Below are 27,252 nucleotides of genomic sequence, written 5' to 3'. Positions count from 1 at the left end.
AGTAACTTGCAGGTGATCAAGTTTAAGTAGTTGGTGATGCTGTCGTGAGTGGCTATCCCTCACTGAGTCCTTAGGTTGCTCTGATACGTAACGGGATGGGATCTTTTGTGGCTATTTCTTGTTCCCTAACTAAGTCCTTAGGTTTTATGAATTTTAAATGATTAAGTTGTTGAACTGATTTACGAGATGTTTTGATGAGGCCTGCGTGCCAAGACTATTTATGATGAAGAATTTAATCCGCTGCTAATATGTTGATGATTTATGTCGAAGGATAATTAGTTAATTATCTCGTTTATGATTTTATGAAGTGTAGCATTCCGTTATGTGTTGAATACTCTGATTATATGTTTGAAATTTTTAAGTTGGGAAAACGGGGTGTTACAATTGGTATCAGAGCAGGTCGGTCCGTCCGGCCAAGTAGTTGAGTCGTGTCGAGTTTAGTAATAGTTGTAATACTGTCTTATGTTGTTGTTGCTTGTTGTGTAGAAAACTAAGAATGGCTGGAAGAAACGACACTGCGTTAGCTGCTGCACTGTAGGTCGTGGCTCAAGCTGTGGGGCAACAGCCTAATGCGAATGCTGGTGCAAGTGCTGAAGCGAGGATGCTAGAGACTTTTCTGAGGAATCATCCTCCTACTTTCAAGGGAAGATATGACCATGATGGAGCTCAGACTTGGCTCAAAGAGATAGAGAGAGTGTTTCGTGTGATGCAGTGTTCAGAGGTTCAGAAGGTGCGTTTTGGTATGCACATGCTAGCTGAAGAAGCTAATGACTGGTGGGTGAGTCTTTTACCTACCCTAGAGCAAAATGGTGATATGGTTACTTGGGATGTGTTTTGTAACGCCCACTTTCATTTAATCGTTGATTTAATTGAGTTTAGGCAATTATATTATAATTATATAGTATATGTATGATTTTGGTATGTTTTGATGATTTGATTGATGACGTGATAAGTTATGAGTTTTGGAGGATTTGATTATGATATGAGATTTATTTTATTGTTAAATAAAATAAAGATTTGAAAATAATATAAAATATTTAGTTGAGGGCTGTTTTGATATTTTAGATAGTTTTGGGGGTGAAAGTGAGATAAGGTAAGTAATTAGGAAGAGATATAAATAGGAGAGGACCTAATATTTTAGAAACTCATTGTACGTGAAAACTTTTGGAAAAGGGAGAAAAAGCTTAGAGGGGAGCAAGAGACCAAGAGGGCTGCGATTTCCTTCATAACCAGGTAAGGGTGGGACTAATAACTCAGTAACATTAATTTCTGTAATTCTGATGATTAGTTGACAAAGTTAGGATTGATTTAGAGAAGTTTTGGAATTAGGTCAAAACCCTAAAATTTGAGAAAAAACGGTAAAACTTGTTTAGATTGATGAAAGAACCGTCCTTTAACCTTAGAATATGTTTAGGAAGAATTCTGGAATCAAAACCAAGCTTAGAACCTTGTGAATCGACGGATTTTGGTGTTTTTAGGAAGCCTGGCCGTAGCGACATTCATCGCTCGCCACGGCGAGCTATGATCCTCGCCTCGCGAGTGATGAAGTTCATCGCTCGCCACGCGAGCCTTTTCCCTTCGCCTCGCGAGTTGTTTGGTGCAACTCGCCATGGCGAGCAAACCTTCCTCGCCTCGCGAGCTTAGGCAGAGTGCATGTCATATTTTGTAGTTTCGACTTTTTAGTTGGACCTTGAGTGCCTTTAAGTGCCTAAACATACCTAGAGATGATTAGGAATGATTTTAGGACAGGATTGAACCCAAAACAACATTAGTTGGGAATCTGAGTGGTACTCGCCATGGCGAGTAAGAACTCTCGCCTCGCGAGCAAGTTCAGAATGTAGCTGTTTGAGTGGTTGTGCGATCTGTGTCGCACCTTTTGATCAAGAGTGAACCCGTAATTGGTAATGAGACCTTATGATAACGTTTAATGCAGTCTGTAAAAGCTATTAAGATATGTTGATATTAATTGAGCATGATTAATGTATTATGCAATATGTGAGATATAATGAAACGATTATGATTCTATTGAATTGCTGTTGATATATTGATATCTCCCTGCTGATATGTGACTTGACTATGCTGCTGCTGTTATTTAACTGAGTATGCAATGTTTATTTATGAATATAATGAAAATGATGACGTTTCGCTTCAAGTTATTGAATGCACATGATTACGATGTTTTGTTGTTAAGAGTCCATGCATAGCATCTCATTGAGCTTAGTCCTCACCACGAATATTAGGAGCTTTGTCCTCCGCACGTTTTATAGGAGCTTTGTCCTCCGCACGATTAAAGTATATTTATACTTATGATGACGATTGGTACCACATGCATATACGGAGTCTAGGAGCATTGTCACATTGTCATGTCTATTATGCTATGTTGGTGACGATTGATTATGTAATTACGTGATGACGTTATATTGTTGAAGATGATTAATTATGTGATTACTTGATAAATGCTTATTAAGGATACAATGATGATTATGTTTTAAATTGATTAATGTTATTCTGTTATGAAATCTCACCCCTTCTGTTTGAATGTTACCTCGACCGTGGGTAACGTGCAGGTGATCGTGCTTAGTGTGCAATTGTCGTCGTGAGTGGCCTTGCCTTCTCTGTGTCGTCTAGGTCGCTCTGATACGTAACGGGATGGGGCTTTATGATTATGCATGCTTCATTCTCTTACGTGACTATCATGTTTATGTTTTATGATGTTGAACATTTATTATGTTTTGTTAAGTTGATTTAACTCATTTGAGATATTTTAATGGGGCCTACGTGCCAAACTGATTTATGGATTATGAACTAAATTCCGCTGCAATGTTTACGACAATTTGGTTAAATCATTATTTAACTGTTTTGGATTACGTTTTATGTGATATCCCGTTGTTTACGATGCTTACTCTGATAAATGTTTTAAGAAATTTGTATATTGGGAAAACGGGGTGTTACATGTTTAGGCGAGAGTTCCTAAACAGATACTTTCCGGAAGATGTTCGCGGGAAGAAAGAGACTGAGTTCCTAGAGCTGAAACAAGGGAACATGTCAGTGACAGAGTATGCTGCCAAGTTTGTGGAATTGGCAAAGTTTTATCCGCACTACACTATAGAGACTGCTGAGTTTTCGAAATGCATCAAATTCGAGAACGGTTTACGTGCTGAAATCAAGAGAGTGATTGGTTAACAGAAGATCCGTGTCTTTTCTGAGCTGGTGAGCAGTTGCAGGATATATGAGGAGGATACCAAGGCTCATTACAAGGTTTTGAATGAGTGAAAAACCAAAGGTCAGTAGAGTCGCCCTAAGCCTTATAGTGCTCCTGCTGATAAGGGTAAAAAGAGAATGGTTGATGATAGGCGGCCTAAGAAGAAAGATGCTCCTGCTGAAATTGTCTGCTATACTTGTGGTGAGAAAGGCCACAAGAGTAATGCTTGTCCTGGGGATGTGAAGAGGTGTTTTCGCTGTGGTAAGAAAGGTCATGCACTAGCTGAGTGCAAACATGATGATATTGTGTGTTTCAATTGCAATGAGGAAGGTCACATTGGTTCACAGTGCAAGAAGCCTAAGAAGGCACAGACTACTAGTAGAGTTTTTGCATTGACTGGTACTCAGACGAGGATCTCTTGATCAGAGGTACTTGTTATTTTGATAGTACACCTTTAGTTGCTATTATTGATACTGGTGCTACGCATTGTTTTATTGCTATTTATTGTGCTACTAAGTTGGGTCTTACTATGTCTAATATGAATGGAGAGATGGTTGTCGAAACTCCAACTAAGGATTCGGTGACTACTTCTCTTCTGTGTTTGAGATGTCCTTTGTCTACGTTTGATCGTGATTTTGAGATTGATTTGGTTTGTTTATCTTTGAGTGGTATGGATGTGATTCTTGGCATGAACTGGTTAGAGTACAACCATGTCCATATTAATTGTTTTAGTAAGTCGGTGTATTTCTCTTATACTGAAGAGGAAAGTGGCGCAGAGTTTTTATTTACTAAGCAGCTGAAGCAGTTAGAACGTATTGGAATCTTGATGTTTTCTTTGATGGCTTCCTTATCTATTGAGAATCAAGCGGTGATTGATAAACTACAAGTGGTATGCAATTTTCCAGAAGTTTTTCCTGATGAGATTCCTAATGTGCCTCCAGAGAGACTAGCATTCAATCTTTGTTACTTTTATTTTAATAACAGCCCATTTTTTAGCTAGATTTATTTTAATGACTTTTATTATGTGTTTATATGTGTTTGTGTGTGATTATTCTTCATTGGGTGCATTTTCATGGGTTTCCGTGCTAGAAGGGTATTTAGTCATTTTAGACTTAAGGGTATTTTGATCATTTGTGAGAACGGGTGAAATTATAATTTTGGTGGGAATTACTTTTAGTGATTAGTGAGAATAGTTATTTCATTAAGTTAATAGAGTAAATTGAGATTTTACCGTTTAGTGACCGTTAGTGACATTTTACCGTTATTTGTTAAATATCGTTTGGAGTGTAGAAATATTTTTGGTTTGAATAGAAATGGGTTAAGCCCACTAGAAACTAGGTTAAGCCCATTAAGGGTCATACCTAATGAGTTGTCTTAGGAAATATCCCTTCATTCAATTCATAAGATATTTTCTAGAGAGAGGTAGAGAGAGAAAGTGGGAGAAGAGAAGAACAAGGGTTAGAGAGAAGAGGAACTTGAAGAATTCAAGGGTTTGAAGAATCATAGGAGCAAAAGTGAAGCTAGAGCTAATAGTTGGAAATAATTAAGGTAAGGGGGTTAGTTTTTATCATAATCATTTAGTTAATTCTATTTCTCTTGTTCTATGCATAATTGATTATGAGAATAAGTGATTATCATGAACCGAATCTTTGAAATTTGTGCTTATGTGGTAGAGATATGTTTGAATATGTTAATTTGATGTTAAATGAATTGTTGATGTGTTAGCCAATATTTGTGGAAAGGCTATTATTTAATGCAGTCAAAGGTTTGACCTAAGAAAGATGTTTTTAGCTTTGAAAAAGGTCTATCGAAGATGCGTCCTCAGCAGGAATCGAAGATAATAATTTAGTTCGACAGATAAGGGAAGTTATCGAAGCGCCGTCAAATGTATGGATAAGATCAAAAAGTAGCAACGGCTCTATTCGATATTCAAATTGAATGGCTATGATTAGGCAGTTATTGGTCTATTTGTATAAATAGGAGTTTTTCTTAGGAAAAACGGGTCACAATTCAATCATACTAAAAACTTACACTCAATACTGTCCGTATGGAAGCGACACACGAGTCACAAGTTGCAAAGTATGAACATGTGCACCAATTTTCATTAAGTCTTTACAAATTCAATACGTTTCTTTAAACAACTGTGCAATTTACTTAATCTTTTCGAAGTATTCTCTTTTATTACTATTTTTACAGAATTTCGATTGGATTCAATTCTGTTGAATTCAGTTATTTGCATTTTGTTCTAGTCTTTTACTTCATCAAAATACTTTACGAACAAGTATTACGTTTATTTCATAACATAAAAAGCACAATATGCTCCTAAGATTTACTGGTTGATCTTGCAAGTAAACATTATTGAAACCAGCGATTGTTTACCAAAAATCAGTGTAAACAAATTGGCACGCCTAGTGGGACTTTTTGTGCTTTTTACTTTGATTTTTTTTTTCTATTCTAAAACTTTTGGTCTGCGTTGTGCATGCGTTTAAGGAATAATAAATTGCTTCTTGAAATGACGCGCCCTCCTACCGTTTCTGGCACAGCGGCATCGAATGCTGCTTCCACTTCAGGAACAACGACCAATCAAACCATTCCGACAGGGTCTACGCAACCTAGCCAAACCGGTAACATGGCTCACGTAGTCGAACCTGTATATACCCTAGCGGATGAAAACATGACTTCACAAACGTCACAGGCCGGTACGTCAAATACCATGGCCAATACTACTTCTCGAGTCAGCCCAGCGGTTACTGCGGCCGCTCAATCTACCCAGGCTGCGGGAAATATGTTTTCTCAAAGGTTTCTCAACTTAGGAAATAATGGGAGAGGATCCTATTGGATACCAACATCTTCAAATCAAAATTCACATGCAAGTACTATGATATTCGTTGATAGTTCAAACATGACCATACCACCATTGTCTAACCAAGGGGAGAATATCTCTTTTGGGAGGTCCCAATAAACATTTATTCCATTTGGTTCGCCCCAACAATCGTTGACCAACACTTCGATGAATGCGTTAAGGCAAACCATGGCAGATACCAATCACGATATGGTCAATATGGTTACTCAACAAGTCACGACGGCTATCAATCCTTTGATTCAAGAAACCAATAGCAGTTATCAAGCCCTATCACAACAAATGGGGCGAATAGCAGATTTTCTGGGCGCACCCCAAGTGCGCGTCACGCCGGCTGTGCGAAATACGAATGCCAGGCAGAGAGAGGCACCTGTCGAAGAACCAATAAACCAAGTGCCTGAAAACCAAGCGCAGCCTGAAATACCAGAAGAACCAATTAGGATTCCTGTAATGGTAAATAGGAACCAGAATGCGGACTAAGTGGTCATGCAGGCCCGTCAAAACAATTACGAGGGCCATAATAACATAGCCAATATAGTCGAAGCATTGCTGGCCCAAAATGGTTTCAATACTGCTGTGCCAGAACACGAGTTGGTCAAAATGGCCGCGGGTGGCTTAGTTTATTCTGTTCGAAAGAAATTAGATACACAGTATCTTAGGGACATGGTGCAGTTAGTAGATAGGGTTCGCCAAGTCGAGAGACTTAAGGCTGAAAAAGCCAGAACAAATAGGTTCCCTACAAAAGAAAAAGTTGCTTATATCGATACTGAGGATAGTGAGCCAGAATTCGATTGGGGTTCAGATTCTGTTGAAGATAACGAAATAAATCTTGCAGAATTAAAAGATGGGCCGCCTTACACTTGTAAGTTATTAAGGCCATCAAATGGAAAAAACGTAGAAGAATCCAAAACTGATAAATATCCCCCAAAAACTTATACTTTTGATGTGTCTAAGTGTGAAGAAATATTTGATCTTCTAGTTGCTGATGGCATAATTTTAGTGCCAGAAAATATGAAACTCCCTCCTCTAGAACAGAGGAAGAAAAGGGGTTTTTGTAAATTTCATGGTTTTTTGGGCCATAACTTATCCCGTTGCACTCGTTTCAGGGATTCTGTGCGGAAGGCTCTCGATGAAGGAAGACTGAAATTCGGAGAAAAGGCTAAAAAAACAACTAAGCCTGACGTCGAATCCTCAAAGAAAGCCGATTCCATGTACGCTGAAGTGGTTGGTATAAACATGGTAGATCTTGTAGAGTCAAGCGATAAGAAATTGTCATAAGGAAAAGCTTTGCCTGATGATGTTGAAATGGTTACTGAAGACCAACCCCATGAGAATTTGGAAAGAGCATATCCTAAAGCTGAAGAGGATTTGGTTGATTTCCTTAACCGCTGCAAAATTTCCAATACCAACGCCATGCTTTGTCCAAGGTGTAGCGCAGTCTTCGATAATGAAGCCGCAAAAGCATTCGAAGGTTCTCAGCCACGGACAAGGTGGAGAGGCAAGTGGAAAGACAATCGCCCCAAATTTACTTTCAACAAAAGGGGTGTCCCATACAAGGACCATTCCGCTGGAAATTCTCAGAGGAAAAATTGGAGAGGAACTTTCAATCCATCTTCGAAGTCCCCCACTGATACTTGGGTCTTTTCAGGAGGTAAGAAATCGGGATACTCTGCTCCTCCCTCTAAATGGGTAAAAAGAAAGGTCCCTGCTCCTCAACATGACGCGCCAGAAGTGCCTAGAAGGTATTCTTACAATAATAACTACAAAGGTAAGCAACCTCTGACACGAACTCAATGGCGTAGGTATCAACGCCAGAAAAAAGAAATGGCGTTACAAGACAGCTCCAATGTCGACAAAGGGAAAGGAAAGCAGAAGGTGGTGTTCGAAATGGTTAAAAAACCAGCAACAGAAAGAATCTCACCCCCATTGTCGATATTAAAGAAAGATCATTCCAAAGAGGATAAAGAAATGACTTCAAATTTCACTGGATCTGACCCCAGTCTTGATATCGTATGTAATGTGGTCTCGATCCTACCTGTGGAATATGACGTTCAATCAGAAGTTAATGAAGTTGAGAGTGATTTTGTCGATGAAATGGCAACTCACAAGCCACTATGCTATTATGTCATGAATAATGGTTGTGTGGAGGAGCAACATGCCGTCTTTCAAAAACCAGACACTTCGATGAAGTTACATCTTAAGCCTTTGTTTATTCAAGCTAAAATCAATGGCGTGGGAGTGAATAAAGTGCTAGTTGATGGTGGAGCCACAGTCAACCTGCTCCCTCAATCATTCCTGGGAAAGATCGGACTCTATGATTCTGATTTGAAGCCTCATAATGTTATTCTTACTAATTATGAAGGCACATCAGCCAATTTTCTAGGTGCTATCGAATTGGAATTAGTGGTGGGCAGCACAAGAAGGATAACAACATTTATGGTGGTCCCATCGAAAGCAAATTTCAATGGTCTGTTGGGTAGAGAATGGATACATGGCGTGGGTGCAGTACCTTCTACAGTGCATCAAAGGATTGCCATATGGAAAGAAGATGGATTAGTTGAGAATGTTGAAGCTGATCAGAGTTATTTCTTGGCAGAAGTAAACACTATCACCAAGAAAAATTTCGATAAGCAACTAGCACATATAGCCCCAGTCATATCCCCAGGACCCAAAAACATGATTTCGAATGATGAGATATACTCTATGAAACTGCAGCCAGAAGCAGGATTCGTATGGGAAAAGGAGTTCAGAGACCATGATTTCGTGATGGTCAACCAAGAGGAAAGTCATTTAGAAAATGAAGACTTGCTCGAAACTAGAGCTCACGCATACAAAAAGGTTGCTGATAGCCTTACGCCAAATTCTCTTAAGTATGCTATTCCACTGATGAGATAAAACCGCAAGTGCACGGTCTTACCGAAGTAGTATGAAAAGAGTATCATTCCGACAGGGAGTAGTTTAATTTAATTAACCTTTGGAAATGATTAGAGGGGAAAAGAATTGCAAGTTGGGGTTTTCAAACGGTTGAAAATTAATATAATAAAAAGAGCCTTGGGATCGTTGGTTTCATCTAAATAACAAGTCCTTCTCAAACCAAAACTATAAGCTTATAATGTTATGTTAGACCTAATTTCTCAAGACAGTTTCTCTTATGTTCCTCTAGCAACCAAGCCTATTTCGCTGACTTGATTACTATTAGATTTTGGTTCCTCTAACAACCAAGCCTATTTCGCTGACTTGATTGTTATTGGTTCCCTTGAAGATCGAAACTATATGTCTCAAAGATTGCAAAGCCTATTTCGCTGACTTTGCAATCCTTGTCTGAATTCACTTGTTCGAATATCAAAGCTCCACTTTCGTTTTATGAATTGATATTTGGAATAATGGACGAACAATTATCAAACCCTCCACTTTCGTTTCCACAGTTTGATAATGGTTGATCCATATTAAAACGGTGAATTTAGATAAGAAATTAGGGTTACATAAGATTAAGGCTTAGAGCTTGGTTTGATTAGGATTATGTCATTTAGACTTATCCAACAATCCCAAGACAAGGAGAAGTCTACTCACTCATGTTCATCGTAGACATGGGGGAGAAGAGAGAAAGCATAAAGGTAAATGACAAGAAAATAAAGGAAAAGAAAAGAACTTTAATTAGAAAAGCAATTGTCACTTATTGAATTCCAAGTAAAGATGAATATTTGTGATGAATATTTGTGAATTCCAAGTAAAGCTTGGCTATTCTATTTAGACTTATCTAAGCTATTACATTCGGGCTAAAAATAGAGTAGCTTAAAATCTAAGCAAAAGCAGCAAAAGCCACTCTGGATGATGGCACGGCCGTGCCAAGGCTAGCACGGGCCGTGCCAAGCTTCAAGCATTCCACTAATCACAACTTCAAGCATTCCTTGTAAACTTAAGTGAGTGTATGTGTGTGTAGTCCAACCCTTTTCTTGCTCCTGTATAAGATAGATATTATGAGGAACAGGTGAGAAAAATCTTTTCTTCATTTCATATAAGAGAAGCGGGAGAGTTGAGATAGACTTGATGAATTTATACATTTGGGGGCTTGTAGATGCCTAGGGGCTATCATTTCACATTGGAAGTCCGTGAGGGGGTATCCTTTCCTCAAAGTTTCTATGATCACCCTAAGTAGTGCTACAACTTGTTTACTTCACTTAGGAAGTTCCTCTTTTTAGAGGGTTTAATTCAAGCACAATTTGTTTGAGAAGTCATCACCACATTTAGGAAGTTAGTGAGAGGGTATCCTTTCCTCCACGTGTGGTGATATCCTTCCGCCCCATTTCGGTTTACACATTTCATCACATTAGAATTATTCCCACAAAAACTTATACTACTTTTACTCTGAAGATTTATAAGGGTCCAGGTTACCATTAAAGCTAGAATGTGTTCCTTAAAATACCTACTCATACACTTACTCAAGGATTGCAACTAGGTGCTTTTCTCATTGGAGAATTAATTTCACAATAAAACTTGATGTGGGTATAGCAAGAATACTTATAACACAAGAAATCACTTTCATGTACAAGAAACGACCATTGAAGAGATAACAAAAAATTATGTCATAATAAAACAATAAAAACAAGCTACTTATTCATGCCTTTTACAATAAAACACAACAAAAGAATAAAGTTCAAGGAAGTTTGAAAACACTACGACTAATGAAACTTTATTAGGCTCCCCCCACACATAGGAGAAGCATTGTCCTCAATGATTTAAGATTAAAAACGAAAGAAACAAGGAAAAAGTGAGAAAGGATGCGGAAAGCTCACAATTTGCCGAAATTTTGAACCCCGGAGGCCTGTCAGGTTGGCACGGCTGTGCCAATCTTAGCACGGGCCGTGCCGTCATTCTGCCAGTTTTGGGTGAGGTGGTGTTGTGATTCCTGGCACGGCCGTGCCACCTTTCTGGTTCTTGTAACTTTGATTTTTCTTGCGTTTCCTAGTCAATCTCGGACATTTACCTACAAAACAAAGAGGAAATAACAGAAAACAAAGAAAGCAATTAAATGAGTGGGTTGCCTCCCACGAAGCGCTCTTTTATTGTCACTGGCTTGACAAAAATAAGGATAAAAATCCTTAAGGTGGGTCACTCAGAGTGAAATCAGCCACTACTTCATTTACTTCTCCGGTATTATAGATTTTAAGCCTTTGCCCATTAACTGTGAAGGATCCTGTTTCTTCAGAAAATATTTCAATTGCCCCATAAGGGTAGACTGTGCGAACTTGAAAAGGACCGGACCATCGTGACCTTAGTTTACTGGGAAAGAGCTTTAGCCTAGAATTAAAGAGTAGCACAAGGTCACCGCTTTTGAAGTGCTTCTTGACGATTGTCTTGTCATGCCAATTCTTAGTTCTTTCCTTATAAATGCGGGCATTCTCATAGGCATCTATCCTAAGTTCTTCTAGCTCGCTTAATTGAAGCTTTCTTTTTTCACCGGCTAAATTGGGGTCTAAGTTGAGGTTTCTAATTGCCCAATAGGCCTTATGCTCGAGCTCAACGGTAAGGTGACAAGATTTCCCATAGACAAGTTTAAAAGGGGTCATTCCAATGTTAGTTTTATAAGCCGTTCGATAGGCCCAAAGGGCATCGTCAAGCTTACTTGACCAATCTTTCCTAGAGGTTGAAATAGTTTTTTCAAGGATAGCTTTGATTTGTCTATTTGAGACCTCCACTTGTCCGCTAGTTTGGGGGTGATAGGGTGTCGCAAATTTGTGTCTCACTCCAAGTTTTTGCAAAAGTTTTTCAAAATGTCTTGAAATGAAGTGAGACCCTCCATCGCTTATCACAACCCTTGGCACTCCGAACCTAGGAAAGATGACTTTTTTAAACAGTTTTATAACAATTTGTGCATCATTAGTGGGGGAAGCAATGGCCTCAACCCATTTGGACACATAGTCAACTGCTACCAATATGTATTGATTTCCGAAAGAGGAGGGGAATGGTCCCATAAAGTCAATACCACAAACATCAAAAATTTCGACTTCAAGGATGTTGTTCAAAGGCATTTCATTTCTTTTAGTAATACTACCGGTGCGTTGACATTTGTCACATTTAGAAATAAAGGAATGCACATCTTTGAAAAGTGATGGCCACCAGAAACCAGAATGAAGAATTTTGAAATAAGTCTTTTGTGTACTGGCATGGCCACCATAAGAAGAGGAGTGGCAATGAGTTAGAATACTACTTACCTCGTTTTCAGGAATGCATCTCCTGAAAATCCCATCTGAGCCTCTTCTGAAGAGGTAGGGCTCATCCCAATAGTAGTGCTTAAGATCATTGAAGAATTTCTTCTTTTGTTGGTAGCTTAACTCAGGCGGTAGCACTCCTGCTGCAAGAAAATTAACAAAATCTGCATACCAAGGTGTGTCAGTTTGTGCCAATAAGAAGAGTTGGTCATCCGGGAAGGAATCATCCAAGGGTAACTCATCCTCATTGGTCTCCCGAAGTCAGGACAAGTGGTTAGCGACAACATTTTCTACACCCTTTTTATCTTTTATTTCAAGGTCAAAGTCTTGGAGGAGCAAAATCCATCGGATCAATCTCGGTTTGGCATCTTTTTTGTTTAGCAAGTATTTTATGGCCGAGTGATCTGTGTAAACAATGATTTTTGATCCCACCAAGTATTGCCGAAATTTGTCAATGGCGTAGACAACTGCTAGCAGTTATTTTTCTGTTGTGGCATAATTTACCTGTGCCCCATCTAGGGTCTTACTGGCGTAGTATATGGCATGCATCTTTTTTTCCTTTCTCTGACCTAACACCGCCCCAATCGCATAGTCACTTGCGTCACACATTATTTCAAAGGGCAAACTCCAATCTGGTGGTTGTATGATTGGGGCAGTGATTAGTGCTTCTTTCAACCTGCAAAATGCCTGCAAACAAGCATCATCGAACACAAAGTCTGCGTCCTTAAGAAGGAGGCTTGTTAGTGGTTTAGTGATTGATGAAAAATCTTTAATGAAACGGCGGTAGAACCCTGCATGTCCTAGGAAACTTCTAATTTCTTTGACTGAGGTAGGAGGTAGCATTTTTTCAATAATTTCGATTTTTGCTTTATCTACCTCTATACCTCTGTCGGAGACCAAGTGTCCTAGGAAAATTCCTTCTCTTACCATGAAGTGACATTTCTCCCAATTTAAGACTAGGTTCACCTGTTCACATCTTTCCAAAACTTTTTCAAGGTTAGTCAGACAATCATCAAAACTAGATCCATGCACAGAGAAATCATCCATAAAAACTTCAATTATTTTTTCAACAAAGTCAGAAAAAATAGACATCATGCATCTTTGAAAAGTAGCAGGGGCATTACAAAGACCAAAAGGCATCCTTCTATAGGCAAAGGTCCCAAAGGGGCATGTAAAAGTCGTCTTTTCTTGGTCATTAGGGTGAATGGGTATTTGGAAAAATCCGGAATAACCATCTAAGTAGCAAAAATGTGAATGCTTAGCTAACCTTTCTAACATTTGATCTATAAAAGGGAGAGGGAAGTGATCTTTACGGGTTGCTTTATTAAGCTTCCTATAATCAATACACATTCTCTAACCGGTGATGGTCCTAGTGGCAATGGATTCATTTTTATCATTTTTAATAACTGTGAGACCACCCTTTTTAGGTACAACTTGCACAGGGCTAACCCATTTGGAATCAGAAAATGGATAAATAACACCTGCATCTAGGAGTTTTAAAACTTCTTTTTTCACAACTTCTTTCATATTAGGATTTAGCCTTCTTTGATGTTCAATGGAGGGTTTATAGTCTTCTTCAAGAAGTATCCTATGCATGCATAATGAAGGATTTATTCCTTTAATGTCGTCAATGGTGTACCCTATAGCTTTAGGATACTTCTTGAGGACATAAAGTAACTTTTCAGTTTCTACTTCATCGAGGCTTGCATTTACAATAACAGGGTAGATAGAGTTAGGGCCCAAGAATTCATACCTTAGATTTGATGGAAGCGGTTTAAGCTCTACTTTCGGTGCCTCCTTGGGCAGAAGTGCTGGTTCTTCTTTTACTAACTCCTCCACACTTAGACCTTCCATTGGAGGAGTTCTATTCAACAGCTCTTCATAAGCTTTTGCCTCACCTTCCAGTTTTGTACCTGCATTGTTTACCAAGCATACTTCCAAGGCTAGCACGGGCCGTGCCAAGCTTCTGACTGTGGGGAGACATATTTTTGTCTCTCAATCTTCATATTTTTGCATCTAATCGGCTCCAAGTCCCTTTCTTTTGCTCCAAGACTCAATCCATCCAATATTCATTCCTGAAATAAAATAAAATGCAATTTAAAGTAAACTATCCTAAAAAGGAAATAATGCTAATATAAAATAAAATAAAATCTAATTAAAACTAAACAAAAAAGCATATAAAAGTAAGCAATAAATGACTCATCATCCACCAACTGGGTGGGACGTCAAAAATTGAAACTATGACTGAACCCAATATTTGGGAAAAGATATCGGCCTATTTGGCCGATAACAAACCTCAAACGGCCAAAGAGGCCGAAGATTTGCAGCAAGAAGTGGTTGAGAAGCCAATGGAAGGATCCACAGATGATGTCATCGAAGACCAGAGATTAGATTGCATTTATGATGATGAACCGTTAGGCTTCGAAGAGGATCCCATGGGATCCACTACCAAAATGAAAGCTCAAGATCCCCTCGAAGAAATTGATCTGGGTGATGGTACTGTTAAAAGACCTACTTATGTAAGCGCCAAAATCCCTGAAGGGTTCAAAAGTAAAATTGCAGAGCTATTGAAAGAATACAAAGATTGCTTTGCATGGGATTACAACGAAATGCCTTGTTTAAACCGAGAAGTGGTGGAATTAAAATTGCCAATTCGACCAGACAAAAAGCGAGTCAAACAAATTCCTCGTAGGTTCGCTCCACAGATCCTACTAAAGATCAAAGAAGAAATCGACAGATTGCTGAAAATGTAGTTCCAATTAAAAAGAAAAATGGAACCATAAGGGTATGTATAGATTTTAGAGATTTGAATCTCGCTACCCCTAAAGACGAATACCCAATGCCTGTAGCAGAAATGCTAGTAGATTCAGCGGCGGGTTTCGATTACTTAAGTATGCTAGATGGATATTCTGGTTACAATCAAATCTTCATTGCAGAAGAAGATATCGCTAAGACCGCATTTCGATGCCTAGGGGCATTAGGATGTTATGAATGGTCTAAAGAATGCTGGTGCTACGTACCAGAGAGCGATGAATTTAATGTTTCATGACTTCATAGAAGATTTTATGCAAGTTTACATCGATGACATTGTGGTAAAATCTTCTTCGGAAGAAAGACATTTGGAACATTTACGCCGATCCTTTGAAAGGATGAGGCGATATGGATTGAAAATGAATCCTTTAAAATGTGCATTTGGGGTTTGCGTAGGTGATTTTTTAGGTTTCGTGGTGCATAAAAAGGGAATCGAAATCAACTAAAACAAAACCAAGGCAATAATTGAGACCAAAGCTACTTCTACGAAGAAAGAGTTGCAGTCATTACTAGGAAAAATCAACTTTCTCCGGAGATTTACATCAAATCTGAGTGGTAAGACACAAGCTTTCTCACCATTACTCCGACTAAAGAAAGATGATGTTTTCAAATGGGAATCAGAGCATCAAAAAGCTTTCGATGAAATCAAGTCATATCTGGTAAATCCTCCGGTTCTTTCTCCTTTGTTGAAAGATAGGAGAATGAAATTGTATATAGCAGCGTCAGACGGCACAATAGGAAGCATGTTAGCACAAGAGGATGAATATGGCACAGAAAGGGCCATTTATTATCTAAGTAGGGTACTCAATGATGTTGAAACAAGATATCATCCTAGTGAAAAACTTTGTCTGTGCTTATTCTTCTCATGTACAAAACTTAAGCATTATATAAAGCCTTTTGACGTTTATGTTTATTCTCATTTTGATATCATTAAGCATATGTTATCGAAACCTATTCTACACAGTAGAGTCGGAAAATGGGCCTTAGCATTAACAGAATATTCACTGACTTATCAGTCATTGAAACCTGTTAAAGGCCAGATTGTAGCTGATTTTATTGTAGATCATTCAGTAGACGAGGTTTTGACAACTGAAATAAAAAACCATCCTTGGAAAATATATTTCGATGGTTCCAGTCACAAAAATGGTACCGAAGTTGGAATAATGATAATTTCACCCAAACAACATATATTTAAATACATGTTTCGAATTAATCAATTTTGGTCTAACAATGAGGCTGAACATGAAACCTTGATTATGGGTCTAGAAATAGCGCTGGATCGAATTGGGGGCAAAATCCATCGAAATTAAAGGAGATCCTGAACTGGTCCTTAGACAGATGACTAAAGAGTATAAGTGTGTCAAGGAAAGTTTGGTCACCTATCATGCGATGGCCAGCAGATTATTAAAACAGTTTACTCTTGTGGAAATACGGCACATACCTCGAATGGAAAACCAAAATGCAAACGATTTAGCACAGAGGGCCTCTGGATACAAAATACCGAAAGATCAGATGCAAGAGCCGATAGAGATCAGAAACAGACGAAAGTCGATGCAATCGTTCTCTAGCAAATCGTTAACACCAAAACTCGGGGGGACTGAAGCATGCCAAAAAGGTACAGATTTTGTCGAAATTTTTGTCATTAACGATTTAAATGAAAATGATTGGCGAAAACCTATAGTGAAATATTTGGAGAATCCAGATGGAACCACTTGTCGAAAGGTGGAATACAGAGCCTTGAGCTATGTAATAATGGGCAATGAATTATTCAAAAAGACTTCGGAAGGAGTTCTGTTGAAATGCCTGGGTGAAACAGATGCATATTTGGCTGTTTCTAATACACATGGCGGAACTTGTGGCACACACCAAGCTTGCCATAAAATGAAATGGCTTTTGTTTCGACAAGGGTTATATTGGCCAACTATGCTCAAAGATTGCATAAAGTTCGCAAAAGGATGCCAAGGATGCCAAAAGTACGCTGGAATTCAGCGCGTCCCAGCAAGTGAACTTCATGTGATAATCAAACCTTGGCCATTTAGAGGATGGGCTTTAGATGTGATAGGGGAAATCAAACCCACCTCATCGAAAAGATATAGATACATCTTGGTAGGAATAGATTATTTCACAAAATGGATAGAAGCAATTCCCTTAAAAGATGTTACTCAAGAGGAAGTTATAAGTTTCATCCAGAAATTCATAATCTATAGGTTTGGTATTCCAGAAACTATAACCACAGACCAAGGATCTGTATTTACTGGTCGAAAGATGGCGAAGTTTGTAACGCCCTCTTTGAATTATTGGTTTTATTTAATTATTTAATTGAGTCTAGGATTTATTAAGAAAAGTTTAGAATATATTTATATGATTATGTAATTTATTAAGTGACTTATTATATTATTTAATAGAATAAGATTTGAAAATAAAATAATATTGAGTTTAGGGGTTATTATGAGATTTTAGAGAGTTTTGGGGGAGAAAGAGAAATAAGATAAAATATAAAAAAGATTATAAATAGGGAAATCTAGTTTAGAAAAAACATAACGTACGATCAATTTGGGAGAAAAGGGAGAAAAAGCCAAGAGAAGGGAGAAAGACCTAGGAAACTGCGATTTTGGTTGTTAAGGTAAGGGTGGGACTAACATTCAATAATCTTAAGTCTATGATTCTAAAAATTGGATTTAACATGTTGTAGGTTTTAGTTTTTGAGAATTTGGGAATTAGGGTTAAAAGTGATTAATTGATGATTTTCTAAAATAATATTTTGGGTCAAGTTTTATATGGTTTTGAGTCTCTTTTGATGTATATAAATGTTTAGACAAACTTTGAGATCAAATTTGGGCATAGGGAAGTTAAAATTGGGATTTTGGGGTGAAAAATGGGTTTTTGCCGAGTTGCTAACTGACAGCATGTCCTGTTTCATGTTCTTGCGTCTTTTTCACACGTTTCTGTTTTGAATTAGCCTTTGGTGTAAACATGACAGTTGTAGATAATTGTGTCAGCTTTCCAGTGGCGTCGGTTTGAGTTGAAAATGATTTTTGGTTTAAGAGTTATGATGAAAATACTCCACGTAGGTCACAGTTAATTTTTATGAATTTCAGCACAACTTTGTCCGAATTTGAAATGAACACTGGTATTGATTGGTACAGAATTGGTCTTAGGGATAAACACAAAAGTTGTAGGTATGGATGATAGCTTTCTAATGTCGTTGGTTTGACTTGAAAAGGATTTATAGAACTTGAGTTATGGTCAAATTACTGCACGTAGGTCATAGTGAATAATTGAATATGATTGATGAATTAGTATATGTATGTATATGTTTGTGAATATGATATTGTTCATGATTGATGAAGTGTTATATGAATGTATATGTTTATGAGTATGATGTTGTTTATGATTGATGAATTAGTATATGTATGTATATGTTGTGAATACGATATTGTCCATGATTGATGAAGTGTTATATGTATATATGATGTTTTAAGATGTTGATTATTATTTGACGTTGTTATATTGTGATATAATTGTATATGCATTAATTGAATTATATGTGAATAATTGAGACGTTGATTGACTTGCATTTGATATTATTATGTCATGTTGTTTTTGTATACTGTTGTGTCGCTGTTGTTATTTAACTAAGCTGCATGAGTCGGTCTAAGTTGATTAAGATATTGAAGTTCCAAATTATTGGATTATATAAGAGGTTGTCGATTTAAGATGTTTAAGAGATCGAGTCCATGCATTAGCATTTCATTGTTGGGGGCTTGATGCCTTGGAGCCTTTGCTCACTTAAGTTGAGGGCTTGATACCCTGGGAGCCTATTTACGCTCAAATACGTTGGGGGCTTGATGCCCTGGATTGGTACCACATGCATGTAAGAGGTCTAAGTTGCATAGTCAAGTTAGAGTCGCATTTGTCAAGTCAAAGATGTTTAAGTTACCAAGTTGTTGAAGCTGTGATTCTTTATATGAACTATTAAAGATATGATATATATATATTAATGTCTATGATGAATATTATGATGATTTTAGGTTGTTAAATATAATTGTTGAATTATATGCTTAATATTATTGTTTTGTGAAATCTCACCCCTTCTGCTTGGACAAAATTCGAATATGAGGATGATTTAAGTGTAGATGACCTCTAAAAGTATACACGCTGTGCTTGGTTGCGGTCACTTTGTCCTTGTCCCTCTTTAAAAAAATTTGTTTCATTCCCATTAGACTATCACAAAATAACCATTTGGGATAGGGTGGCCTGAAGGCCAATGCCAACTGACTGGTTGGCAAAGCGGGAAACTTCGTTTTAAAATGAAGTGCAAAAAGGTATTTACAGGGGGTAAAAGGAGGAAAAGACATCGAGGGAATTTTGTCATGAATTTTATCCCTTAATGTTTTAGCCGCATAATAAACTGTCCTCTTAAGATGAAGAGGGTCATATACAGTTTGAAAGAAGTTTTGAAAAGCTTGGATTTCTCGAATATGCGTACCTTTGTTTTTCTTCGATTTCCTCTGCACAATATGAAAAGCAAGAATCAATTCTGGAAGCAGAGTATCAGGATCTATACGATCGGATTGACGCTTGAAATAGCACTGCCACCATCGATAGAATGTTTCTGTGCATGCAAAAGATGAAACATATGGCTTTGGTTCGAAAATAAGCTTTTGCCGTTGAGCCCGATGCAAGGTAGATCTCCATACATGCTCTATAAGAGGTTGCCTCAAGTCATCTAAACACTTGTATAATGAATCTGGTTTAATTTGAATTAAACCAAATTGTCTGGCTACATGGTTGGGTTGATAGCCATACACTCCGTATGGGCTTCCAGTAGTCACTCGACTAGATAGAAAGGTGGGGGTCAGATAAGCTTCCCAAATAGCATTAACATCTACCTCATCTTCGGTAGAATCGGTTGGAAACTTTGCTGTAAACCATGTAGGCCCATGAGTCCTAGTGGTAAAAGGAGCCATCGAAGGTGTGAAAGATGTGAAACTTAAGAAAGCATTATAAGCCACTGCAAACAAATCTGGAGAGCTCCTGTTACCATATTGGAGCATGGCCAAACCTAAGCCTTCGATAGGTCTATTGTCATAGGCTTTCAAAAGAGCAGGGGGCAGATGTACTGCTAGCTTTGTTCTGAAGGTGGCTAAGAGCCACAGTTGAAATAACCAAATGGGGCCAGGTATAATAAGACTGCTACCGGGCTGAAAATCTTTTATACTAGACACTGCTTGGTTTAGACTCTCGTACAAAGATCCTAAGATAAGCTTACTTAAGCAAATGTCTCTCCCTTCGTGCAGTTGAATTGCTAAAGTTGTAAACCTCTTAGGGATCTGAATCGATCTTGAGCAGAAAATGTACATAGACAGCCAATAAGTCAAAAAAGAAATATGCTCTTGATCAGACACTTCGGTACTAGAAGTGTTGTGATGGTCAATTATGAAATTGCCATAAGCAGGTCTCGAGAAATCGAAAGACACTTCCGATGAATGTGTGTCAGGATCGAAGGTCTGTCCTATAGGTTTTAGACCTACTAAACCGGCAACATCTAACAAAGTGGGCGTGAGCATTCCGCATTTTAGATGAAGACTATTAGTTGAAGGGTTCCAGAAATGAAGAGCGGCAATGATCATTTCATTATGGTATTTGGGTCCCTGACGAGATAGCTGGATAAGATTAAAAATTCCCATTTCCCTCCAAAAGGGACCTTTGACTTTTTCCATTTTATCCAGCCAATCCAGGTATTTCTCATTGTTTTCTATCTTAGGTTCGGTTCTAAACTTGGATTTCAAAAAACTTAGGTCATACGGACCTTTTGAAAATATAAGGGGCGAATGTTCCTCGTTACAAGGGAAAATAGCATTGAGATTTTCATGATTATCAGAATCATCCGGCAAAGGCCCTAGGTATGTATGCGATGAATTTGGGCATGAGATAATTACCTGGGATTTCCAGATTTTGTCTTCAGCTTCTTTGACATCCGGTTCTTCCATAAATTGAGTTGGTTCATGTTGTTTTGTTGATTGAGAAGAAGAACCTTCAGCGCGCGCCATGAAGTTACTATTTTTGGTTGGGAGCAATGAACAGTGTTGTATCGCAAGGAGGAAGAAAGATGCAGTGAAGAGAGTAAAAATGCTAAAAGGAGGCAAAGTAAGAGTAAAAGTATAACTCAAGGTCATATATAGCCTTTTGATATTTGACAGATGTCAATGATCGCATGGGACGGTTGTTTTTTATGGTTCCCAATAATCAAACATGGCCCACTAAGCTGTGGTGGGGACAGTTTAAAAATAAACCTTTGAAGTGCCTTTTCCCAAAGAAATGACGTCATACTTTATCGAAAGTTTTTCAGAAACGTCAAGTTTCTTTTTATCGAGAAAAGTTTAAACATAATGTTTCCGGGGGGCAATTTGTTAGCCAATATTTGTGGAAAGGCTATTATTTAATGCAGTCAAAGGTTTGACCTAAGAAAGATGTTTTTAGCTTTGAAAAAGGTCTATCGAAGATGCGTCCTCAACAGGAATCAAAGATAATAATTTAGTTCGACGGATAAGGGATAAGATCAAAAGTAGCAACGGCTCTATTCGATATTCAAATCGAATGGCTATGATTAGGCAGTTATTGGTCTATTTGTATAAATAGGAGTTTTTCTTAGGAAAAACGGGTCACAATTCAGTCATACTAAAAACTTACACTCAATACTGTCCGTATGGAAGCGACAAACGAGTCACAAGTTGCAAAGTATGAACATGTGCACCAATTTTCATTAAGTCTTTACAAATTCAATACGTTTCTTTGAACAACTTTGCAATTTACATAACCTTTTCGAAGTATTCTCTTTTATTACTATCTTTACAGAATTTCGATTGGATTCAATTCTGTTGAATTCAGTTATTTGCATTTTGTTCTTGTCTTTTACTTCATCAAAATACTTTACAAACAAGTATTACGTTTATTTCATAACATAAAAAGCACAATATGCTCCTAAGATTTACTGGTTGATCTTGCAAGTAAACATTATTGAAACCAGCGATTGTTTACAAAAAATCAGTGTAAACATGATGATGAAATTGCATGTTCATGATGTATGAAAATGGGTAGTTTGTAAATTATGCTCAATTGGTGAATTATGCATGGTTGTTGATGAATTGTGATATGTTTCATTATCAATGGTTGATGTTGTTGTTTAGTCATATTGTTGATGATGTGATACATGGCTTGGGTTTGCATGATTCATAATTTGTTGTTGAGAAATGGATTGTTGTTGGTGGTTTTGTGAAATTGGTGAAGTTGAGTTAAGTGTTCACATGAAGGACCAAAATGAACTTTTGATATATATGGTTGTTGACTGAAATTTTGTTATTGTTGGATGAATTGAACCTAGGAGAATTTCTGTTTTCAGGTTGTAGTTATGTTAGTTGAGTCGTTTGGGAGAAAATGGGTTTTTCGTGTGAAATGTCGATGTTTAAGTGTTTTCGCCAATAAGTGATTATGTGAGGTTTTGGAAGATGACTTTTGGGATGGTTGAAACATGAAAAATTTTGTAGTTTATGTTAGAGTCAAGTGTCAGGAGCGTGTAGGCGAATACAACATCAAAATCCGATTAACGGTTTGAATTTTACGCGCGAAATGGTGAAAAACGCACTTTTTGGAAAAGCTGATTTTGGACATGATACTGTCAAAATCGTGCCATGATTTTGCCATCGTGCCACGATTTCTTGGCAGAACGTTCAATCGTGACACGATTTTTGTAAATCAAATCCTTCATATTTCACTATTTTTCACCCCTTTCTACTTTGAATTCGATTTTGGTGTAAACATGAAAGTTTTAGGTAATTAAGTTAGCTTTCTAATGGATTTGATTTGACGTCCAAATGATTTTTATAACTTGATTTATGATCAAATTACTACACATGGGTCATGTAGATTTTTGTGAAAACTTATCGTAACTTTTTCTATGAGCCGTGGAACTTTTCCAAACCTGATATTGGGTTTAATGAAGTACTTAGAGTGAATAATTGAGTATGCATGCATTTATGTAGTTGGGAATGTGAATGTGTTGATGGTTTAAGAAATATTTTGGGCGGAGTTGAATCGGTGAAAACGGGTTTTGAGCTAAATGTCGTTTTGTCTTGGATTTTCCCATACGAACTTAAGCTATCCTTTGAACTAATTTCTAATAGTTTGTAAGTGGCTTAAGTCCTTGGCTACATGATTGATTAAGATTGAATTGTAGGATTTCAAACTTGAATAAGTTGCCTAGCTTTGAAAATTATCAATGTTGGCTGTTTGCCACATGAATTGGATTTTTGTCGGAAATGTTTCTTTAGCCAATTGTCTTGTGAGTTATTGTGACCATTCTTGTATGACTAAGTGAAGTTGTATGAATGAGTGATTATATTTTGGATATGATGTTTATCATGAGATATGTATGCTATCTTACTTAGAATGTAAGGAATGCTTGGATGGTGAAACTATATGTGATAGTTGATGTTGAATGGTTATATGTTGAATATGATATTTATCATGAGATGTTGTTTTCCCTATTACTTGGAATATGAGAATGCTTGAAATGGTCAAACTATATGTGATAGTTGATGTTGAATGACATTGTTGATTATTGATGATCATGTTGATGTGGTGATGATGAATGCTATGATTTAATTGTGAATGGGCATGTTTTCTTGATAATGCAAATGATGTGGAGATTAACAATATAATTGGGTGTTGTCCTATATATAGTGGAGAAAATTGTGATTGTTGTCGCATTATCGAGTCTCATTACATGTCCATGCATCATAGTCGTGTAGTTGTAAAAGGGTTTAGCTCTTTTACTTCGGAGATTATGTAAGGCGGGGGTGAACCCTTACATATGATGTTGAGTTGTTCCATCAGAGGTGACGACCTTTTGGAGATTTGGTACCACATGCATTTATCTGTCAATAAGTGTATATCATGACATGAGTCTTTTTTGATATATGTTATTGTTCATGAAATGTGATTAATGATTATTCATGATAATTGTGATTGGTGATTGTGAACGAATATTTATGAATTGATAATTGTTCGTATGATTGATGGATATTGATGTGAAATATGGCGGTGTGATGTAAGTATTAATGTGTGCCTATTATTGATCAAATGCATGATGATTAATTGTAATATTCATGTTAATTGCTATTTGGATTATGATAATGTAATACTTACCCCTAGTGGTTTTAACCGCCTATCCATGTTAATTGCTTGGTGATATCGGGAGCTTTCTCCGATATCGGTGTTGAGTCGGCTCTGATCTAGGCTTGTTGTGTCGGTCTAGATTAGGTTATTTTTGGATTTTGTTTTGTTGGAGATTACCCGTTTTTTGGGATTTTTGAGGTGCATCTTTGTGATGTAATTTGTTGCTTCATAACATGTATATGTTGATTACTCTGGTTTATATTCCGCTGCAACTGTTGAGGTTTATATACATGTCTACTGTTTTTTTGAATTTTGAATGTGGCATAGCCTCTATTTCTTGAATAAATGTATTATTCGCATGTTTAATTGCTTTAATAGAAATAGGAGTGTGTTAGCCAATATTTGTAAAAAGGGTATCATTTAATATGGTCAAAGAGTTTGACCTGAGGAGATGGACTTGACCTTATGAAATTCTATCGAAGATATGTTTGTGACGAGAATCGAAGATGCTAGTTCCGGTTCGATGGGCGGAAAGATATCGAAAACAGTTATTTTTGTGGATAAGGTCAAGATATAGTAACGGCTATATTCGATATTCAAATCGAATGGCTATGGCTAGGTAGTTATTTCCCTGTTTGTATAAATAGTAGTTTTTCTTAGGAAAAAAGGGTCACAATTCAATCATACTAAAAACTTACACTCAATACTGTCCGTATGGAAGCGACAAACGAGTTACAAGTTGCAAAGTATGAACATGTGCACCAAATTTCATTAAGTCAATGCAATTTCAATACATTTCTTTAAACATCTTTGAAATTTACTTATTCATTTTAAGTAATTTCTTTATTGTTGTTTGCACCAAACTTCGATTGGATTCAACTAGGTTGGATTCGATTCTCTTTATTTTTATTCTTGTTTCTATCAAAGATCTTTAAGAACAAGTGTCACGTCTGAAAGGGATAGTAAAAGCACAATATGCTCTTAAGATTTACTGGTTGATCTTGCAAGTGAACATTTTTGAAACCAACGACTATTTACCAAATTTCAGTGTAAACAAATTGGCACGCCCAGTGGGACCTTTTTTGCTTTTACTATTAAACCTTGTAATAGAATTTTCGAAACTTTTGGTCGGCATTGTGCATGCGTTTAAGGAATAACAAATTACTTCCTGAAATGACGCGTCCTCCTCCCGTTCTAGGCGCAGCGGCATCGAACGCCGCTTCCGCATCAGGAACAGCGACCAATCCACCAATACCGCCAGGGTCTACGCAACCTAGCCCGACTAATAGTACGGCTCCAGTAATAGAGCTTGTATATGTAACGCTCCTATTTCTATTAAAGCAATTAAACATGCGAATAATACATTTATTCAAGAAATAGAGATTACGTCTTATTCAAAATTCAAAAACCGATAGACATGTATGTAAACCTCAACAGTTAAAGCGGAATACAAATCAGAGTGATGAAATATATACATGCCATGAGCAAATAACTCATGTCTCAAAGATAAATCTCAAAACCCAAACATACGGGTTGTAACAGCCCGATTTTTAGCTAGATTTATTTTAATTACTTTTATTATGTGTTATATGTGTTTGTGTGTGATTATTCATCATTGGGTGCATTTACATGGATTACCGTATTAGAAGGGTATTTTGGTCATTTGGCGGGTAAGGGTAAAATGGTAATTTTGATGAGAATTATTTTAATATTTAGTGAGAACCCTTATTTTACTAAGTTACTAGGGTAGTGATTATATTTTACCGTTAGTGACCGTTCGTTATATTTTACCGTTGTTAGTAATTACCGTTGAGTGTATAGAAACTTTTTAGAGTTATGTTAGAATGGGTTAGGCCCATTAGAATTTAGAATTGAGCCCATTAAGGGAGATAACATTAGGGTTGTCATAGAAAAATATCTTTCATTCACTTCACTAAAATTTTCCTAGAGAGAGAGGTAGAGAGAGAAAGAGGTGAAGAGAAGAACAAGGGTTTTGAAGGGAATAGCTTGAAGAATCAATTGGGGTAAGCTTAGGAGTTGAATTGAAGCAAGAGTTTGGGTTAATCTTCATCTAAGGTAAGGGGGTTAGTCTTTATCATAATCATTTGGTTAATTCTTTTTCTCTTGATTCTATGCATAATTGATTATGAGAATAAGTGATTATCATGAACCCAATCTTTGAAATTCGTGCTTATGTTGTAGAGATATGTTTGGATATGTTAATTGATGTTAAATGAATGGTTGATGATGAAATTGAAAGTTCATGATGTATGAAAATGGGTAGCTTGTAAATTATGCTCAATTGGTGAATTATGCATGGTTGTTGATGAATTGTGATATGTTTCATGATCAATAGATGTTGTTGTTGTTAAGTGATGTTATGGATGCTAATTCATGGCTTGGGTATGCATGATTCCTAATTTTGTTGTTGTGAAATAAGTTGTTGTTATTGGTTTGGTGAAAATGGATAATTATGTGTTTTGCTCAATTGTTGGATTGGAATATTGTGTTGTTGAATTATGGTTGAATTCATGTCTAAATGAAGTGTTGTTGAAGTAGATATGTTGTTGTTGTTGAATGATATCATGGGTATTCCATTTTATGAAATAAGTTGTTTGTATTGGTGAAGTTGTGCTAGATGTTCAAGTGAAGAACCCAAATGAAATTTGATATACAAAGTTGTTGACTGAGTTGTCTATGTGGTTGGATGAGTTAAACTTGATGGAATTTCTGTTTGTATGTTGTGGTTATGATAGTTGAGTCGTTTGGGAGAAAACGGGAGTTTCGTTTGAAAATTCATCTGTTAACCGTTTTGGAAAATGAGTGTTTGTGTGAGGTTTGTAAAATGAATTTGAGGTTGTTGAAACTGGGATTTTTCTGTGCATTATGATAGTGCTAAGTGTTAGGAGCATGTAGGTGAAAACGGCATCGAAAACGGATTAACGGTTTGATTTTTATGCTCGAAAACGTAGAAGTTGAATTTTACATAGTCT

At 37.1% G+C, this 27,252-nt stretch overlaps 2 protein-coding genes across 2 annotated transcripts; both read left to right on the top strand.

The window, feature by feature from the left end:
- The first annotated feature begins 601 nt into the window (after positions 1 to 601).
- Positions 602 to 3,624, top strand: LOC120576985 (zinc finger CCHC domain-containing protein 9-like). Its single transcript, XM_039827865.1, has 3 exons — positions 602 to 774; positions 2,961 to 3,068; positions 3,354 to 3,624. The coding sequence occupies exons 1-3, from the start codon at positions 602 to 604 to the stop codon at positions 3,622 to 3,624; spliced, it is 552 nt and encodes a 183-aa protein (XP_039683799.1).
- A 12,796-nt stretch (positions 3,625 to 16,420) lies between these two features.
- Positions 16,421 to 17,312, top strand: LOC120576984 (uncharacterized). Its single transcript, XM_039827864.1, has 2 exons — positions 16,421 to 17,188; positions 17,304 to 17,312. The coding sequence occupies exons 1-2, from the start codon at positions 16,421 to 16,423 to the stop codon at positions 17,310 to 17,312; spliced, it is 777 nt and encodes a 258-aa protein (XP_039683798.1).
- Positions 17,313 to 27,252: the final 9,940 nt, after the last annotated feature.

Source organism: Medicago truncatula, chromosome 7, assembly GCF_003473485.1.
Source record: "Medicago truncatula cultivar Jemalong A17 chromosome 7, MtrunA17r5.0-ANR, whole genome shotgun sequence".
NCBI classification, from domain to species: Eukaryota; Viridiplantae; Streptophyta; class Magnoliopsida; order Fabales; family Fabaceae; genus Medicago; species Medicago truncatula.
Note: the sequence above shows the minus strand (reverse complement) of the source record. Positions and strands in the feature narration are given on the sequence as shown.

What these genes read in the sequence shown, in the direction of transcription:
- LOC120576985 (XM_039827865.1), top strand. Translation starts at nt 602, where the DNA reads ATGCTAGAGACTTTTCTGAGGAATCATCCTCCTACTTTCAAGGGAAGA. An exon ending in GCTGAAGAAGCTAATGACTG is followed by an intron (nt 775 to 2,960) that starts GTGGGTGAGTCT and finishes TTACATGTTTAG; the next exon opens with GCGAGAGTTCCTAAACAGAT. An exon ending in GTGACAGAGTATGCTGCCAA is followed by an intron (nt 3,069 to 3,353) that starts GTTTGTGGAATT and finishes GGTTGATGATAG; the next exon opens with GCGGCCTAAGAAGAAAGATG.
- LOC120576984 (XM_039827864.1), top strand. Translation starts at nt 16,421, where the DNA reads ATGACTAAAGAGTATAAGTGTGTCAAGGAAAGTTTGGTCACCTATCAT.